Below are 19,463 nucleotides of genomic sequence, written 5' to 3' on the forward strand. Positions count from 1 at the left end.
GGAGCAGAGGAGGGGGGCCAAACGGAGGCTGCTTTACACGGGCCTCCTCCTCTCCCCAGGGCATTAGCACACTATTGCACAGCCACCGCGCACAAAGTCTCAGCAGCTGTGCAATACCGTACATCTGTAAATCAGCCCCACTGCCCGTCCGGGTTTAATAACAGCCCGGACTCCATATAGAGGTCATGACTGTCCAGAGTAATCCCGGAGGGGTGGCATGCCATGATGTGTTCCTGACATGATATTATCTGTCCCTACAGTTCCTGCCTTTGCCCGGGAGCATAGACGGGGTGTTTCTTCCTAAGGCTCCAGAAAAGATTATGGTTGATAATGAGAGTAACAGTGTCCCGTTTCTGACTGGTGTGACGGAGCAGGAGTTCGGCTGGATCCTTCCTGCGGTAAGATACAATATATATATATATCTCACAAATTCATTGTTTATGGGCTGCAACTGCATGAGACGTGGTACATGGAGGCTAGGGTGCCAATGGCTGGGCTCCAGGGGGCGCCAGAGGAGGTTGTTAGGAGAGAGCGCCCTGCACTGTCTCTCTGTCCAGACACTAGGACCTGGAACCTGGAATGCCGAAGGCGCAACCTCCGACCTTTTATTATTATTATGCTTTATTTATATGGCGCCATAAGGGTTCCGCAGCGCCTTACACAGAACATAAACTAATAAGTGAACAAGAAACCAGTGACTTACAGTACATTACAGTGCAGGACAAGGACATGGTTTGTACACATTTCTGCTTCTAACACTCAAAAGAAGTAGTAGGGAGTCAGTCAGCAATCAAGTGTTAGGTGCCCCTTTGGGGGGATGTAGTCAGCATCCTGCCATGCGGGATGACAACCGACAAAATACTGGTGCCGAAATCCTGACCGGTAGGTATCGTGTGTTAGGGGGAGAGTTAGGGTGCGGGGTTAGGCACTAGGGGGGGGAGTTAGGTTTTGGGTGTGGGGAGGGGGTAGTTAGGTTTAGGCACTAGGGGGAGGTTAGGTTTAGGCCCCGGTGAGGGAGGGGTAAGGGTTAGGATTACCTTATGTCCTTATGGGTGTCGGCATTCTGACTGTCGGGATGCTGTTGTCGGTATTCTGACCAGCGACATCCCAACAGCTGGGATCTCATACACAACCCCTTTTGGGGAGTAAGGAGTAGATAATAGTATAAGGAGAAGCACAAGAGGGCAAAGGGCCCTGCTCGTGACAGCTTACATTCTAAAGGGGAAGGGCAGACAAACAGGCATGACACAGAGGGGGTAGACAGGAAGGAGCATGGAGCAGAGGGTTAGGATGAGAGCTGGAAGGCCTTGATGAAGTAGTGGGGTCTTGAGAGCCCGTTTCAAGATTTGAAGAGAGGTGGAGAATCTGATAGGGAGAGCGAGAGAGTTCCAAAGGTAAGGAGCAGCAAGGGCAAAATCTTGGAGGCGGGAGTGGGAGGAAGTAAACAGTTGGCATGAGAGGCGGTGTGCATTTGTTGAGTGAAGTGGACGGGCAAGAATGTGAAGGGAAATAAGGCCAGAGATGTTAATGGGAAAAAAATGGGTGAGGGCTTTGTAAGTGAGTGTAAGAACCTTGAATTGGGTTCTGAAGGGGAAGGGGAGCCTATGGAGGGCTTGTAGGAGAGGGGAAGCAGATGTAGAGCATTTGGAGAGGAAGATGAGCCGAGCAGCAGCATTGAGGACAGACTGGAGTGGAGAGAGGTGGGAGTCAGGGAGGCCAGCTAGGAGGAGGTTACAGTAGTCCAATCTGGAGATGACCAGTGAGTGTATGAGAGTTTGGTGGCATTCTGTGGGCAGCACAGACGGTGTAATGGTTAGCGTTACTGCCTCACAGCAATCAGGTCATGGGTTCAATTCCCACCATGGCCCTAACTGTGTGGAGTTTGTATATTCTCCCTGTGCTTGCGTGGGTTTCCTCCGGGTACTCTGGTTTCCTCCCACACTCCAAAAATCTACTGATAGGTTAATTGGCTCCCAACACAAATTAACCCTAGTGTGTATGTGTGTGTATGTGTATGTGATAGGGAATATAGGACCTCATTCAGAGTCGGTCGGGAAAAGGGGCCGGATATTCAAATGATTACCTCGCAAGTTGCGTCCCTAAGTTCGGATCGGTAGCTGGCCGACCAAGGGGAGGAGGCAGTCGGAATTCAAAAAAATACGCCCCCTTCTCGTACGCATTGTACGTCATCTCTGGGCATATAAGGATTAATCGGGAACCATCGGAACTGGTCGTAGAGCTTAAGGTTGACCATACCCTCTCTTAAGCTCTACGATCATATTAGTGTAAAAACCTCCCATGTCACATGTGCCATGACGCTACTTTGTTAATTATGCACTCCCATAAACCGTGTGCACTCCCATAAAACGCCGTTCGTATAATTAGGCACGCCTGCGTTCGGATCTCCACTCCCCCGTTTTCAAGCACTTTTCCCTGTTACCACCCACAAACGCCTCATTCTGTCACTCAAACTACCAACCTGGCTGTGTTCAAGGAGAGAGAAATTTCTGATCGTAGTCGCTAGTTTGCGCACGTGCATTGCGAACTTTACCCATGTGCAGTATAGCGAACATCGGTGGCGTACGACCGTGCGGCTGCAACGACCGACTCTGATTGAGGTCCCTAGATTGTAAGCTCCACTGGGGCAGGGACTGATGTGAATGGGCAAATATTCTCTCTGTAAAGCGCTGCGGAATATGTGTGCGCTATAAAAATAACTGGTAATAAATAATAAATAAATAAATAATTCTTGGTGAGATAGGGTCTGATCCTGGAAATATTTTTGAGATGGAAACGACAGGACTGTGAGAGGTTCTGGATATGTGGTTTGAAGGAGAGGGATGAGTCCATGATAACATCAAGACAGCGCACCTTGGGGCTAGAGGAGATAGTTGTGACATCAATTGATAATGACATTTGGGGAAGTGAGGTTATGTGGGATGGTGGGAAGATGATTAGCTCAGTTTTAGACATTTTAAGAGAGACAGCTGGAGATACAAGTGAAGAGAAAGGGGGAGAGGTCAGGGGAGGAGAGGTAGATCTGAGTATCAGCATAAAGATGATAATGGAGGTAAAAAGAGTTGATGAGTTCACCTAAAGAGGATGTATATAGGGAGAATAGGAGAGGATCCTAAAACAAAACCTTGGGGAACACCTACTGTTAGTGGAAGTGGGAGGGAGAGGAGTAATGAGATGAGACAGAGAAGGAATGGTCAGATAGGTAGGAGGACAGCCAGAAGAGGGCAGTGTCACGTAGACCAAGGGAGTGAAGGATTTGCAGCAGGAGAGGGTGGTACACATTGTCAAAGGCAGCAGAGAGGTCAAGGAGAATGAGCAGAGAGTAGTGGCCCTTGGATTTGGCAGCAAGGAGGTCGTTGCTGACTATCGTGAGGGCATTATTAGTGGAGTGGAGAGAACGGAAACCAGACTAAAATGGATCAAGCAGGGAGTGGGAGGAAATAAAGGTGCTAAGGCGGTTGTAAACAATATGCTTAAAGAGTTTGTAAGCAAAAGGGAGGAGAGAGATGAGCTGGTAGTTGGAGAGAGTGTTAGGATCAAGGGTAGGTTTTTTAAGAATGGGGGAGATAAAATGGGGGAGATAAGGGTATATTTGAATGCAGAAGGGACAGTGCCAGATGAGAGTGAGAGATTGAGGAGGTGGCAGGATGGGAATAGGCAGAAGGAGAGAGGTAGCGTAGTAGACGTGAAGGGATAGGGTCAAGAGAGGAGGTGGAAGGGCGGAGGACCGGATGAGGACCATGACTTCCTCTCCAGATACTGGGAGAAGGATGTCAAACTTGGCAAAATGGGTGGGGAGGGGTGATCCGGGAAAGGGGGGGTGGAGAGCTGGGGGACTGGTTGGATATGATGTCCAGATGTATGGAATGAATTTTAGATGTAAAGTAGTTTGCAAAGGGCAGAGAGTGAGAAGGGGAGGCGAGGTGAGGAAGGGCAGAGAGCGAGGAGGGGAGGCGAGGAGGGGAAGGGCAGAGAGCGAGGAGGGGAGGCGAGGAGGGGAAGGGCAGAGAGCGAGGAGGGGAAGAGCAAGGAGGGGAGGTGAAGAGGGGAAGGGCAGAGAGCAAGGAGGGGAAGGGTAGAGAGCGAGAAGTGGAGGCAAGGAGGGGAAGGGCAGAGAGCGAGGAGGGGAAGGGCAGAGAGCGAGGAGGGGAGGCAAGGAGGGGAAGGGCAGAAACTGAGGAGGGGAAGGGCAGAGAGCAAGGAGGGGAGGCGAGGAGGGGAAGGGCAGAGAGCGAGGAGGGGAAGAGCAAGGAGGGGAGGTGAAGAGGGGAAGGGCAGAGAGCAAGGAGGGGAAGGGCAGAGAGCGAGGAGTGGAGGCAAGGAGGGGAAGGGCAGAGAGCGAGGAGGGGAAGGGCAGAGAGCGAGGAGGGGAGGCAAGGAGGGGAAGGGCAGAGAGCGAGGAGGGGAAGGGCAGAGAGCAAGGAGGGGAGGTGAGGAGGGGAAGGACAGAGAGAGCGAGGAGGGGAAGGGCAGAGAGCGAGGAGGGGAGGCGAGGAGGGGAAGGGCAGAGAGCGTGGAGGGGAGACAAGGAGGGAAAGGGCAGAGAGCGAGGAGGGGAAGGGCAGAGACTGAGGAGGGGAAGGGCAGAGAGCAAGGGGAGGCGAGGAGGGGAAGGGCAGAGAGCGAGGAGGGGACACGAGGGGAAGGGCAGAGAGCGAGGAGGGGAGGCGAGGAGGGGAAGGGCAGAGACTGGGGAGGGGAAGGGCAGAGAGCGAGGAGGGGAGACGAGGAGGGGAAGGGCAGAGAGCGAGGAGGGGAGGCAAGGAGGGGAAGGTCAGAGAGCGAGGAGGGGAGGCGAGGGGAAGGGCAGAAACTGAGGAGGGGAAGGGCAGAGAGCGAGGAGGGGAAGAGCAAGGAGGGGAGGTGAAGAGGGGAAGGGCAGAGAGCAAGGAGGGGAAGGGCAGAGAGCGAGGAGTGGAGGCAAGGAGTGGAAGGGCAGAGAGCGAGGAGGGGAGGCGAGGAGGGGAAGGGCAGGGAGCGAGGAGGGGAGGCAAGGAGGGGAAGGGCAGAGAGCGAGGAGGGGAAGGGCAGAGAGCAAGGAGGGGAGGTGAGGAGGGGAAGGACAGAGAGAGCGAGGAGGGGAAGGGCAGAGAGCGAGGAGGGGAGGCGAGGAGGGGAAGGGCAGAGAGCGTGGAGGGGAGACAAGGAGGGGAAGGGCAGAGAGTGAGGAGAGGAGGCAAGGAGGGGAAGGGCAGAGAGCAAGGAGAAGAGGCGAGGAGGGGAATGGCAGAGAGCAAGGAGGGGAGGTGAGGAGGGGAAGGGCAGAGAGCGAGGAGGGGAAGGGCAGAGAGCAAGGAGGGCATGCGAGGAGTGGAAGGGCAGAGAGCGAGGAGGGCATGTGAGGAGGGGAAGTGCAGAGAGCGAGGAGGGCATGTGAGGAGGGGAAGGGCAGAGAGCGAGGAGGGCATGCGAGGAGGGGAAGGGCAGAGAGCGAGGAGGGCATGCAAGGAGGGGAAGGGCAGAGGAAGGAGTTGATAGTGGCAAAGAGATGCCGGGGGTTTGTGGACAGGGAGGAGATAAGGTGCATGCGCTATTGCACATATGCGGCGTGACCACGCGTCTTCAGCTCCAGCCTCCATGCTGGAAGGTCTTGCCCCTGAGACTCTCCAGGCTATACTTACTGTAGAGACGACATTATGTAGGCTACAGACCCCTGTCAGTTCCACTGCACCATTAGCGCTGCACTTACATAGCCAGCGTGCATACTCCACTCCCACCACTGTATGGGACACAGGTCTGTGCTCCCACCTGACGCACACCGCCTGCGCTCCCCTATACGTTCCTGGCTGGATCCGGTGCACACATCATATACTGCACTTATATACTAGCTGCATTAATGTTGTTCCGCACTGTACACCTGTTCTGCCCGGTTAATAAACGCAAGATGTGGTTAATTAACCCACCGAGTGGTCTAACCTCCACCACACACCGCTGCCACCTGTATCACCTATAGGATCTGCCAACAGAGGTCATAGTCAGGAGGGTGATTGTGAGAAGCCAGTCACTCAATGATGGGGTGGCAGGGCGGCATCGGAGGTACAGTAATACATATATTATATATTAGATCTGTGTTAATGTCTGTGCTTTGTTGCCAGGTGATGAATATCAGTGGCCTTAGAGAAGGAATGGACAGAGACACTGCCCAGGAAGTGCTGAAGAGCTTGCCCATGCTGGTAAGATGTGTGCAGCAGCCTGGGCGGGATGTGCTGGTGGGGAAGACTTTGTTACTGTAATAGATACAGACATCACACTGCGAGAGGAGGGGATGTCTTGTTATATTAGCTTTTCCCATATCCTGCCAACTTCCCCCCAGTCTTCCTTATGGGCAGAGCCAGCAACAGAAAGCTTGGGGCCCGGTACACTGATATCTATGAATGTATGACTCTGGCAGAACCGGCTGCTGTATACTCCCCATGGCTGGGGGTGACCTGGCTGTGTCCCTCACATGATATGAATGTATGACTCCGGCAGAACCGGCTGCTGTATACTCCCCATGGCTGGTGGTGACCTGGCTGTGCCCCTCACATGAAATGAATGTATGACTCCGGCAGAACCGGCTGCTGTATACTCCCCATGGCTGGGGGTGACCTGGCTGTGTCCCTCACATGAAATGAATGTATGACTCCAGCAGAACCGGCTGCTGTATACTCCCCATGGCTGGGGGTGACCTGGCTGTGTCCCTCACATGAAATGTATGTATGACTCCGGCAGAACCGGCTGCTGTATAGTCCCCATGGCCGGGGGTGACCTGGCTGTGTCCCTCACATGATATGAATGTATGACTCCGGCAGAACCGGCTGCTGTATACTCCCCATGGCTGGGGGTGACCTGGCTGTTTCCTCACATGAAATGAATGTATGACTCCGGCAGAACCGGCTGCTGTATACTCCCCATGGCTGGGGGTGACCTGGCTGTGTCCTCACATGAAATGAATGTATGACTCCGGCAGAACCGGCTGCTGTATACTCCCCATGGCTGGGGGTGACCTGGCTGTGTCCCTCACATGAAATGAATGTATGACTCCGGCAGAACCGGCTGCTGTATACTCCCCATGGCTGGGGGTGACCTGGCTGTGTCCCTCACATGAAATGAATGTATGACTCCGGCAGAACCGGCTGCTGTATACTCCCCATGGCTGGGGGTGACCTGGCTGTGTCCCTCACATGAAATGAATGTATGACTCCGGCAGAACCGGCTGCTGTATAGTCTCCATGGCTGGGGGTGACCTGGCTGTGTCCCTCACATGAAATGAATGTATGACTCCGGCAGAACCGGCTGCTGTATAGTCCCCATGGCTGGGGGTGACCTGGCTGTGTCCCTCACATGAAATGAATGTATGACTCTGGCAGAACCGGCTGCTGTATAGTCTCCATGGCTGGGGGTGACCTGGCTGTGTCCCTCACATGAAATGAATGTATGACTCCGGCAGAACCGGCTGCTGTATAGTCCCCATGGCTGGGGGTGACCTGGCTGTGTCCCTCACATGAAATGAATGTATGACTCTGGCAGAACCGGCTGCTGTATAGTCCCCATGGCTGGGGGTGACCTGGCTGTGTCCCTCACATGAAATGAATGTATGACTCCGGCAGAACCGGCTGCTGTATATCCCCATGGCTGGGGGTGACCTGGCTGTGTCCCTCACATGAAATGAATGTATGACTCCGGCAGAACCGGCTGCTGTATACTCCCCATGGCTGGGGGTGACCTGGCTGTGTCCCTCACATGAAATGAATGTATGACTCCGGCAGAACCGGCTGCTGTATACACCCCAATGCTGGGGGTGACCTGGCTGTGTCCCTCACATGAAATGAATGTATGACTCCGGCAGAACCGGCTGTTGTATACACCCCAATGCTGGGGGTGACCTGGCTGTGATTGCCAGTCTTAAAATGTGTCTGAATATATTCCAGGGTCACTTGTCTGGCGTTAATTCTCTGCTGCTGGAGGAATACCTGGGGGACACGACCGATCGCGCTGAAATCCGCAGCCGCTTCCTGGATATGTGCGGAGATTTCATTTTTGTAATGCCGGCTCTAAAGGCTGCTAAATATCACAGAGGTATGAGGCCCACCCAGGGTGTCCTGATGTGGTTTCTAGGAGGTTGTTTATTTTCATATATTTCTTCTATAGAATGATTCTTTCATTTTCTTTGTGTCGCTGATTAAACCATGCCCACGTCTTACTCATCAGCATAAGAAACCCAGGAACAACTCGTCCTATCACATCCAGAACATGGAGTTTAGGAAAAAAATCCTTAAGTCAGTTTGAAGGGACCTGTCACAAGGTCCTGTGATGTTTTTATGTTTTTAGTTAGCACACAAATGGTCTTTCTTTATGCATAACGGTGGGTTTCGTTCTGATCGGAATGAAATAGTACACACATGTGACCAATATGAGTGAGTACAAATGAACACACTTTATTTACAAGTAACAAACAAACAAACAACAAACAACATACAAAGTATACAGTATACTCAACTTTTGTCTATGTATTCAGATGACACTGGTAAATCATCATCTTCAGCATAAGATGTACTTCATCTTATCTTCTCTCTGGGGAGCCCTCGTTTCACAACGCCCAGATAATTCAATTTACATTGCAGGCACCTCCACTGCAGAGTCTTAGGTCCATACATGAGCTAATGGGTCCTTTGTGTACCTCTGGTTTATATACCCTAAAATGGGGTGTTGGCTTGCCGGATATTAAGCCCATATCAATTACATACAGTGCTAGGTATCAAGCACTCATTGGCCCAGCATAGCATTGACCAAACTTATCTCTCTTGCACATGCTCCATAAGCATTAAGATATTACCAGACAAAGACATACAGTAATGACGTGTCCTAATGTCTGGAGATGAACTCTTTCAAGGCTCCTTTGTGTGTAGAGTCTGGACATCACTGCTAATTACCCATAATACTTAGCATCTCTACACATCTTAGAATGGAATGTGGCTATCTACTGATAAGAACATAGAAGCTATGAATGGCTCATTATACTTCTACTAAAAGCAGTGGCAGGTAGGAGCTAGGCCTCAATTTATGTCTTCTTTGACCTCAAAAGGTTATATCTAACCATTCTGTCCATAGACTGCAACTGTAATAAGACAATCTCATTTCAAACCTCAAGAGGCCTAGCAAGGGTATACTATATGTGTTTGTAACTTATATGCCTATGTAGAAATTAACTATTTAATCCACTGATTACACTTTAGAATCCTGCTCACTTAGGAGAGAGCGGTGTATGGGCTATGGTCTGTCCCATGTATGTTTCCACTACACCGAACCGCAGGAGAGCTATGGAGACAGTCAGGCCAGGAGCGAGCAGTCTACTCTCTAGCAATGCCCTAGGTGTGCCCGCAGCTGGGCAGGGGGGAGCGTGGCACACAGAAATGCTCTATCCCTGGGGAACGCAGTTCTGGGAAAACCATGTTTATTGCTGAATGTGTATTGTACAAAGCCAAATGTTACATCATAAGCCTGGTGACAAGTCCATTATAATGCAACAATTCTGTTCCTCCCCACTTAGCAAATGCACCTTGTTACGGTTTATGCTTCTGTCATTCTTCATGCTGTAATCCTACCCCTACAATAATCTTACTGGCCAACAGATGCCGGGCACCCAGTCTACTTCTATGAATTCCAGCGCCGCCCCTCATTATTTAAGGATTCTAAGCCAGATTTTGTCAAAGCCGACCATGGAGATGAGCTGTTCTTCGTGATAGGAGGACCCTTTCTGACAGAGAACCAGCTGTTCACAGGTAATCCAGGTCCTTACCCGCTGTGATGAGACCTGAAATGGGGGGTGGCATGGGGTTGTGTGGCATGGGGAATCGTGGCATAGGGAAGTGTGGCATAGGAAATCATAGCATAGGCATGTATGGCATAGTGAATAGTAGCATCGAAATATGTGGCATAGTGAATCGCGGCATAGGGATTCATGGCATAAACATGCGTGGCATACTGGTTCGTGGCATAGAGATGTGTGGTAAAGTGAATCATGACATAGGGATGTGTGGCATAGTGAATCAAGGCATAGAGATGTGTTGCATAGTGAATCATGGCATAGAGATGTGTGGAATAGTGAATCATGACGGATGTGTGGCATAGGCATATATGGCATGTATGGCATAGGGATGTGTGGCATAGGGTTGTGTGGCATAGGATTGTGTGGCATTGGGTTGTGTGGCATTGGGATATGTGAGATTGGGATGTGTAGCATAGGGATGTGTGGCATTGGGATGTGTGATGTTGGGATGTGTGGCATAGGGATGCATGGCATTGCGATGTGTAGCATAGGGTTGTGTGGCATTGGTATGTGTGACATTGGATGTGTGGCATAGGGTTGTGTGGCATTGGGATGTGTGGCATAGGGTTGTGTGGCATTGGGATGTGTAGTGTTGGGATGTGTGACATTGGATGTGTGGCATATGGTTGTGTGGCATATGGTTGTTTGGCATTGGGATGTGTGACATTGGGATGTGTAGTATAGGGTTGTGTGGCATTGAGGTGTGTCACACAAGGATATGTTGCACAGGTATGTGTGGCGTATGGTTGTGTGGCATAGGGTTCTGTGGCATAGGCATTTGTGCTATATAGTAAATTGTGGAATAGGGATGTGTGGCACAAGAATAAGTGGCATTGGGATACGTGCTATGTTCAATTGTGGCATAAAGATGTGTCTCATAGGCATTTGTGGCATTCGTATGTGTGGCATTTAGATGCATGGCACGGGAATGTGTGGCATTGAGATGCGTGGCACGGGAATGTGTGGCATTGGGATACGTGGCACAGGCCAGACACTACATGATGTCTAGGCAGGAAGGAAGGTGCATTATTACAGAGCAGACAATGTAGTACAGAGAAGGCTGGGACATAATGAAGGAGATGTGGACTAGATACAATAGATGTGGGGAGAGCAGCTGTCTCTGGTACCCACGGAAGGGCAGAGGCTGTCTCAGTCACCGGGAACTATGGGGGCAGAGGATTGGTAGGCACAGGGTGGCATCATGGGCAGGAGCTAACAGCTGGTGGAATAGTAATCTCCTTGCTCCAATGCAGAACATGGATGGGGAACATTAATGGAAAATGTGGCAGAACATTAGGACCACCCCAATTACAACTATACAGTCAGCAGATGAACCAAAGTCAGCGCAGGAGACTGTATTTATCTCACAATCACACATTTGGGGCTTATTATATAAGATGGAGCAATGATTTGCTGTATCCCATAGCAACCATCAGGTATCTGTTCTTAGTGGGCAATCCCCCAAATCAGCCAATGGGTCCCGCCCAGGAGGAGCGTCTTGCTGCTGTGTGGAATGCAGCAGGTTTAGATGGGCCCTCCGCCTGCAGGTGACTTGTACGTTCCCTGAGGTGACATTATTATATACATTGCTTTATTGTCCTTGTTTCTTTCCGTGGCAGAATAAACCATCTCACCTAAATGTCACCTGAGTGCACATCACCCGCCATTGTCATTGTTCTTCAACACTAATGGGATCCATCTTACTAACATCTTATTGTGTTTCTCTAGGTGACGCAGAGGAAGAAGAGAAGGTTCTGAGTAAGAGAATGATGAAATATTGGGCCAACTTTGCCCGCACTGGGTAAGATGTCTGCTGACCAGATACCCCCACCCTGTGCAGTCTGACTTACATGGAGCCCGATACTGGGTAGAAGATCAGAGACCACAGAGCTGTGACTGAATATCCTGGGCCCACTTAAGCTTCTCCCTCTCTAGATACAATGGTGCATTTATCACTGTGTGACATGTGCTAGTGGCCTGTACAGTTTGCGTTCGGCATCCCGGCGGTCTAGATTCCGACGCTCCTATTACCGTCACCGAAATCCTGACATCGCTCACAAATTCCGCCACCGAAATCCCGACGTCAATCATCCCGACCGCCGCAATACCGAAGGTAAGTATTGGGGTGTTAGGGGGGCTTAGGTTTAGGGTGCGGAGTTAGGTTTAGGCACTCGGAGGGGAGGTTAGGGTTAGGCACCAAAGAGGGGGAGTTAGGGTAGGGAGAGGGGGAGGGTTAGCATACAGACCACCAAGTGTCGGCATCTTAACCCTTTCGAGATGCCGGCGTCGGGATTCTAACTGCAGACATCCGGCGTCGGCATCTCATACCGATTCCGCCTGTACATAGGTCAGGGCCACAAAATACACAATCAGCATAGTGTCACATAACAGTATAGAAGGGTGGGATGCTACATGGACCGGGAGCATGAAAGTGGCCTAAACTGAAGACAAAAACACCCAGAGGTCAGCAGCCATGTGACAGATGTGCCTGTTTTATCCAATATCAGCTTTTTCCCTCTCTATGATGCCCATGCAGGGAGCAGTAAGAGGTATATGGTGCTCAGGAGAACTCGTGATCGGTCATACTCCTGTGCTTGTATATATAACATATATATATACTGTATAGTGATATATCGGGGGTATCTTAGCTCGGTAGATGGGTCAGTGGTGCAGTGTCTAGGTGCATAATAAGGGTCCACATGCAGCTTTGCAGGATACAATAAAATATATGGAGCTTTACTGTCAGCATTTCAGGAACAAAATAATAAACCACCTACCCCCCAATGCAGGGCACGGCCTCACTGCTTGGCCCCTCTCCATCATGGGCAGCTAGTCTGCAAAGATAACACAATCTCAGTCTTTATAGTAGTAGTTGACACGCAGCTGCTACAAGGTCACATACACAGTCACAGGTTTGTGGTCCTTCCTGCCTGACTGCAGGTCTAGACCCGGCCTCCTGGCCTCCCATTGGCTGCTACAAGGTCACATACACAGTCACAGGTTTGTGGTCCTTCCTGCCTGACTGCAGGTCTAGACCCGGCCTCCTGGCCTCCCATTGGCTGCTACAAGGTCACATACACAGTCACAGGTTTGTGGTCCTTCCTGCCTGACTGCAGGTCTAGACCCGGCCTCCTGGCCTCCCATTGGCTGCTACAAGGTCACATACACAGTCACAGGTTTGTGGTCCTTCCTGCCTGACTGCAGGTCTAGACCCGGCCTCCTGGCCTCCCATTGGCTGCTACAAGGTCACATACACAGTCAGAGGTTTGTGGTCCTTCCTGCCTGACTGCAGGTCTAGACCCGGCCTCCTGGCCTCCCATTGGCTGCTACAAGGTCACATACACAGTCAGAGGTTTGTGGTCCTTCCTGCCTGACTGCAGGTCTGGACCCGGCCTCCTGGCCTCCCATTGGCTGCTACAAGGTCACATACACAGTCACAGGTTTGTGGTCCTTCCTGCCTGACTGCAGGTCTAGACCCGGCCTCCTGGCCTCCCATTGGCTGCTACAAGGTCACATACACAGTCACAGGTTTGTGGTCCTTCCTGCCTGACTGCAGGTCTAGACCCGGCCTCCTGGCCTCCCATTGGCTGCTACAAGGTCACATACACAGTCAGAGGTTTGTGGTCCTTCCTGCCTGACTGCAGGTCTAGACCCGGCCTCCTGGCCTCCCATTGGCTGCTACAAGGTCACATACACAGTCAGAGGTTTGTGGTCCTTCCTGCCTGACTGCAGGTCTGGACCCGGCCTCCTGGCCTCCCATTGGCTGCTACAAGGTCACATACACAGTCACAGGTTTGTGGTCCTTCCTGCCTGACTGCAGGTCTAGACCCGGCCTCCTGGCCTCCCATTGGCTGCTACAAGGTCACATACACAGTCACAGGTTTGTGGTCCTTCCTGCCTGACTGCAGGTCTAGACCCGGCCTCCTGGCCTCCCATTGGCTGCTACAAGGTCACATACACAGTCACAGGTTTGTGGTCCTTCCTGCCTGACTGCAGGTCTAGACCCGGCCTCCTGGCCTCCCATTGGCTGCTACAAGGTCACATACACAGTCACAGGTTTGTGGTCCTTCCTGCCTGACTGCAGGTCTAGACCCGGCCTCCTGGCCTCCCATTGGCTGCTACAAGGTCACATACACAGTCAGAGGTTTGTGGTCCTTCCTGCCTGACTGCAGGTCTAGACCCGGCCTCCTGGCCTCCCATTGGCTGCTACAAGGTCACATACACAGTCACAGGTTTGTGGTCCTTCCTGCCTAACTGCAGGTCTAGAACCGGCCTCCTGGCCTCCCATTGGCTGCTACAAGGTCACATACACAGTCAGAGGTTTGTGGTCCTTCCTGCCTGACTGCAGGTCTGGACCCGGCCTCCTGGCCTCCCATTGGCTGCTACAAGGTCACATACACAGTCACAGGTTTGTGGTCCTTCCTGCCTGACTGCAGGTCTGGACCCGGCCTCCTGGCCTCCCATTGGCTGCTACAAGGTCACATACACAGTCACAGGTTTGTGGTCCTTCCTGCCTGACTGCAGGTCTAGACCCGGCCTCCTGGCCTCCCATTGGCTGCTACAAGGTCACATACACAGTCAGAGGTTTGTGGTCCTTCCTGCCTGACTGCAGGTCTAGACCCGGCCTCCTGGCCTCCCATTGGCTGCTACAAGGTCACATACACAGTCACAGGTTTGTGGTCCTTCCTGCCTGACTGCAGGTCTGGACCCGGCCTCCTGGCCTCCCATTGGCTGCTACAAGGTCACATACACAGTCACAGGTTTGTGGTCCTTCCTGCCTGACTGCAGGTCTAGACCCGGCCTCCTGGCCTCCCATTGGCTGCTACAAGGTCACATACACAGCCACAGGTTTGTGGTCCTTCCTGCCTGACTGCAGGTCTAGACCCGGCCTCCTGGCCTCCCATTGGCTGCTACAAGGTCACATACACAGTCACAGGTTTGTGGTCCTTCCTGCCTGACTGCAGGTCTAGACCCGGCCTCCTGGCCTCCCATTGGCTGCTACAAGGTCACATACACAGTCAGAGGTTTGTGTTCCTTCCTGCCTGACTGCAGGTCTGGACCCGGCCTCCTGGCCTCCCATTGGCTGCTACAAGGTCACATACACAGTCACAGGTTTGTGGTCCTTCCTGCCTGACTGCAGGTCTAGACCCGGCCTCCTGGCCTCCCATTGGCTGCTACAAGGTCACATACACAGTCACAGGTTTGTGGTCCTTCCTGCCTGACTGCAGGTCTAGACCCGGCCTCCTGGCCTCCCATTGGCTGCTACAAGGTCACATACACAGTCACAGGTTTGTGGTCCTTCCTGCCTGACTGCAGGTCTAGACCCGGCCTCCTGGCCTCCCATTGGCTGCTACAAGGTCACATACACAGTCACAGGTTTGTGGTCCTTCCTGCCTGACTGCAGGTCTAGACCCGGCCTCCTGGCCTCCCATTGGGTGCTACAAGGTCACATACACAGTCAGAGGTTTGTGGTCCTTCCTGCCTGACTGCAGGTCTGGACCCGGCCTCCTGGCCTCCCATTGGCTGCTACAAGGTCACATACACAGTCACAGGTTTGTGGTCCTTCCTGCCTGACTGCAGGTCTAGACCCGGCCTCCTGGCCTCCCATTGGCTGCTACAAGGTCACATACACAGTCACAGGTTTGTGGTCCTTCCTGCCTGACTGCAGGTCTAGACCCGGCCTCCTGGCCTCCCATTGGCTGCTACAAGGTCACATACACAGTCACAGGTTTGTGGTCCTTCCTGCCTGACTGCAGGTCTAGACCCGGCCTCCTGGCCTCCCATTGGCTGCTACAAGGTCACATACACAGTCACAGGTTTGTGGTCCTTCCTGCCTGACTGCAGGTCTAGACCCGGCCTCCTGGCCTCCCATTGGCTGCTACAAGGTCACATACACAGTCAGAGGTTTGTGGTCCTTCCTGCCTGACTGCAGGTCTGGACCCGGCCTCCTGGCCTCCCATTGGCTGCTACAAGGTCACATACACAGTCACAGGTTTGTGGTCCTTCCTGCCTAACTGCAGGTCTAGACCCGGCCTCCTGGCCTCCCATTGGCTGCTACAAGGTCACATACACAGTCAGAGGTTTGTGGTCCTTCCTGCCTGACTGCAGGTCTGGACCCGGCCTCCTGGCCTCCCATTGGCTGCTACAAGGTCACATACACAGTCACAGGTTTGTGGTCCTTCCTGCCTGACTGCAGGTCTAGACCCGGCCTCCTGGCCTCCCATTGGCTGCTACAAGGTCACATACACAGTCACAGGTTTGTGGTCCTTCCTGCCTGACTGCAGGTCTAGACCCGGCCTCCTGGCCTCCCATTGGCTGCTACAAGGTCACATACACAGTCACAGGTTTGTGGTCCTTCCTGCCTGACTGCAGGTCTAGACCCGGCCTCCTGGCCTCCCATTGGCTGCTACAAGGTCACATACACAGTCACAGGTTTGTGGTCCTTCCTGCCTGACTGCAGGTCTAGACCCGGCCTCCTGGCCTCCCATTGGCTGCTACAAGGTCACATACACAGTCACAGGTTTGTGGTCCTTCCTGCCTGACTGCAGGTCTAGACCCGGCCTCCTGGCCTCCCATTGGCTGCTACAAGGTCACATACACAGTCACAGGTTTGTGGTCCTTCCTGCCTGACTGCAGGTCTAGACCCGGCCTCCTGGCCTCCCATTGGCTGCTACAAGGTCACATACACAGTCACAGGTTTGTGGTCCTTCCTGCCTGACTGCAGGTCTAGACCCGGCCTCCTGGCCTCCCATTGGCTGCTACAAGGTCACATACACAGTCACAGGTTTGTGGTCCTTCCTGCCTGACTGCAGGTCTAGACCCGGCCTCCTGGCCTCCCATTGGCTGCTACAAGGTCACATACACAGTCACAGGTTTGTGGTCCTTCCTGCCTGACTGCAGGTCTAGACCCGGCCTCCTGGCCTCCCATTGGCTGCTACAAGGTCACATACACAGTCAGAGGTTTGTGGTCCTTCCTGCCTGACTGCAGGTCTAGACCCGGCCTCCTGGCCTCCCATTGGCTGCTACAAGGTCACATACACAGTCAGAGGTTTGTGGTCCTTCCTGCCTGACTGCAGGTCTGGACCCGGCCTCCTGGCCTCCCATTGGCTGCTACAAGGTCACATACACAGTCACAGGTTTGTGGTCCTTCCTGCCTGACTGCAGGTCTAGACCCGGCCTCCTGGCCTCCCATTGGCTGCTACAAGGTCACATACACAGTCACAGGTTTGTGGTCCTTCCTGCCTGACTGCAGGTCTAGACCCGGCCTCCTGGCCTCCCATTGGCTGCTACAAGGTCACATACACAGTCACAGGTTTGTGGTCCTTCCTGCCTGACTGCAGGTCTAGACCCGGCCTCCTGGCCTCCCATTGGCTGCTACAAGGTCACATACACAGTCACAGGTTTGTGGTCCTTCCTGCCTGACTGCAGGTCTAGACCCGGCCTCCTGGCCTCCCATTGGCTGCTACAAGGTCACATACACAGTCAGAGGTTTGTGGTCCTTCCTGCCTGACTGCAGGTCTGGACCCGGCCTCCTGGCCTCCCATTGGCTGCTACAAGGTCACATACACAGTCACAGGTTTGTGGTCCTTCCTGCCTAACTGCAGGTCTAGACCCGGCCTCCTGGCCTCCCATTGGCTGCTACAAGGTCACATACACAGTCAGAGGTTTGTGGTCCTTCCTGCCTGACTGCAGGTCTGGACCCGGCCTCCTGGCCTCCCATTGGCTGCTACAAGGTCACATACACAGTCACAGGTTTGTGGTCCTTCCTGCCTGACTGCAGGTCTAGACCCGGCCTCCTGGCCTCCCATTGGCTGCTACAAGGTCACATACACAGTCACAGGTTTGTGGTCCTTCCTGCCTGACTGCAGGTCTAGACCCGGCCTCCTGGCCTCCCATTGGCTGCTACAAGGTCACATACACAGTCAGAGGTTTGTGGTCCTTCCTGCCTGACTGCAGGTCTGGACCCGGCCTCCTGGCCTCCCATTGGCTGCTACAAGGTCACATACACAGTCACAGGTTTGTGGTCCTTCCTGCCTAACTGCAGGTCTAGACCCGGCCTCCTGGCCTCCCATTGGCTGCTACAAGGTCACATACACAGTCAGAGGTTTGTGGTCCTTCCTGCCTGACTGCAGGTCTGGACCCGGCCTCCTGGCCTCCCATTGGCTGCTACAAGGTCACATACACAGTCACAGGTTTGTGGTCCTTCCTGCCTGACTGCAGGTCTAGACCCGGCCTCCTGGCCTCCCATTGGCTGCTACAAGGTCACATACAGTCAGAGGTTTGTGGTCCTTCCTGCCTGACTGCAGGTCTGGACCCGGCCTCCTGGCCTCCCATTGGCTGCTACAAGGTCACATACACAGTCAGAGGTTTGTGGTCCTTCCTGCCTGACTGCAGGTCTAGACCCGGCCTCCTGGCCTCCCATTGGCTGCTACAAGGTCACATACACAGTCACAGGTTTGTGGTCCTTCCTGCCTGACTGCAGGTCTAGACCCGGCCTCCTGGCCTCCCATTGGCTGCTACAAGGTCACATACACAGTCAGAGGTTTGTGGTCCTTCCTGCCTGACTGCAGGTCTGGACCCGGCCTCCTGGCCTCCCATTGGCTGCTACAAGGTCACATACACAGTCACAGGTTTGTGGTCCTTCCTGCCTGACTGCAGGTCTAGACCCGGCCTCCTGGCCTCCCATTGGCTGCTACAAGGTCACATACACAGTCAGAGGTTTGTGGTCCTTCCTGCCTGACTGCAGGTCTGGACCCGGCCTCCTGGCCTCCCATTGGCTGCTACAAGGTCACATACACAGTCACAGGTTTGTGGTCCTTCCTGCCTGACTGCAGGTCTAGACCCGGCCTCCTGGCCTCCCATTGGTCTGGCTTAGCACACTGGGCTCATTGGCTGCCTCAGGTCTTAAACTGATTCCACATGCAGCCTGACTGGCCTCCCTCCTCAGCATCACCTGACCTCTGTACACCTGGCCTCTGTACACCTGGCCTCTGTACACCACCTCATCTTTGTGCCCCATGCACCTAGATTAATATTTCCACTATGTATATATATATATATATATACACACAGAATAGGAAGCACATCTCTCCTCCCCGTAAGCAAGTAAATACAGATGCCCTCCAAAAGTGAAATAAAAGCCATCCACTTAGGTACATACACTACCCGGCAGCACTCTATCCCTGGGGAAAACACTGAGACGTCGGTGTAACAGATGCATACTGCCTCTATGTACTTGCTGAGTGCTATAGGCCATCATTCTGACAAGTATATGTACGAGACCATGTTAGTGTAACAGGTATCTCATGGACAGAACTAGTCACATTACACAATTGGTGGATCTTACCTAACGGCTGCAGCCCCCCAGTATAGATGGGACGCCTTTCCCCCAGCTCTAATATGCGTCTAGGACTGATGCAGTCCCTAGACGCCGGGGGCTTGGGCCCATGTGCACGTCTTGGATCTCCTGTTACCCCCCATACACTTCCCTGTCAGCGCTGCAACCTGTGCGCATGCCCAATCTCTGGGTTTTATCTTCTTCTCCTACACAGGGGGGCAGCACAGCGGCAGCAGCCCCCCATGAAGGCTACAGGTAGAAGTCGCCACTGACCCCAAGTATCACAATTCATTACAGTTA

The 19,463-nt window shown here is 53.1% G+C and overlaps 1 protein-coding gene across 1 annotated transcript in view; it reads left to right on the forward strand.

Annotated features, from left to right (window-relative positions):
* The window catches only part of LOC148443178 (cocaine esterase-like), an 87,809-nt gene that overhangs the window by 65,582 nt on the left and 2,764 nt on the right, over positions 1 to 19,463 (forward strand). Inside the window, exons 8-12 of the mRNA XM_088463128.1 lie at positions 261 to 398; positions 6,114 to 6,191; positions 7,929 to 8,076; positions 9,630 to 9,779; positions 11,555 to 11,627. Coding sequence (XP_088319254.1) covers positions 261 to 398; positions 6,114 to 6,191; positions 7,929 to 8,076; positions 9,630 to 9,779; positions 11,555 to 11,627 — 587 coding nt within the window. The remainder of the gene's footprint in view (positions 1 to 260; positions 399 to 6,113; positions 6,192 to 7,928; positions 8,077 to 9,629; positions 9,780 to 11,554; positions 11,628 to 19,463) is intronic.

This window comes from Taudactylus pleione, unplaced genomic scaffold, assembly GCF_031769625.1.
Source record: "Taudactylus pleione unplaced genomic scaffold, aTauple2 ptg001318l, whole genome shotgun sequence".
NCBI lineage: Eukaryota > Metazoa > Chordata > Amphibia > Anura > Myobatrachidae > Taudactylus > Taudactylus pleione.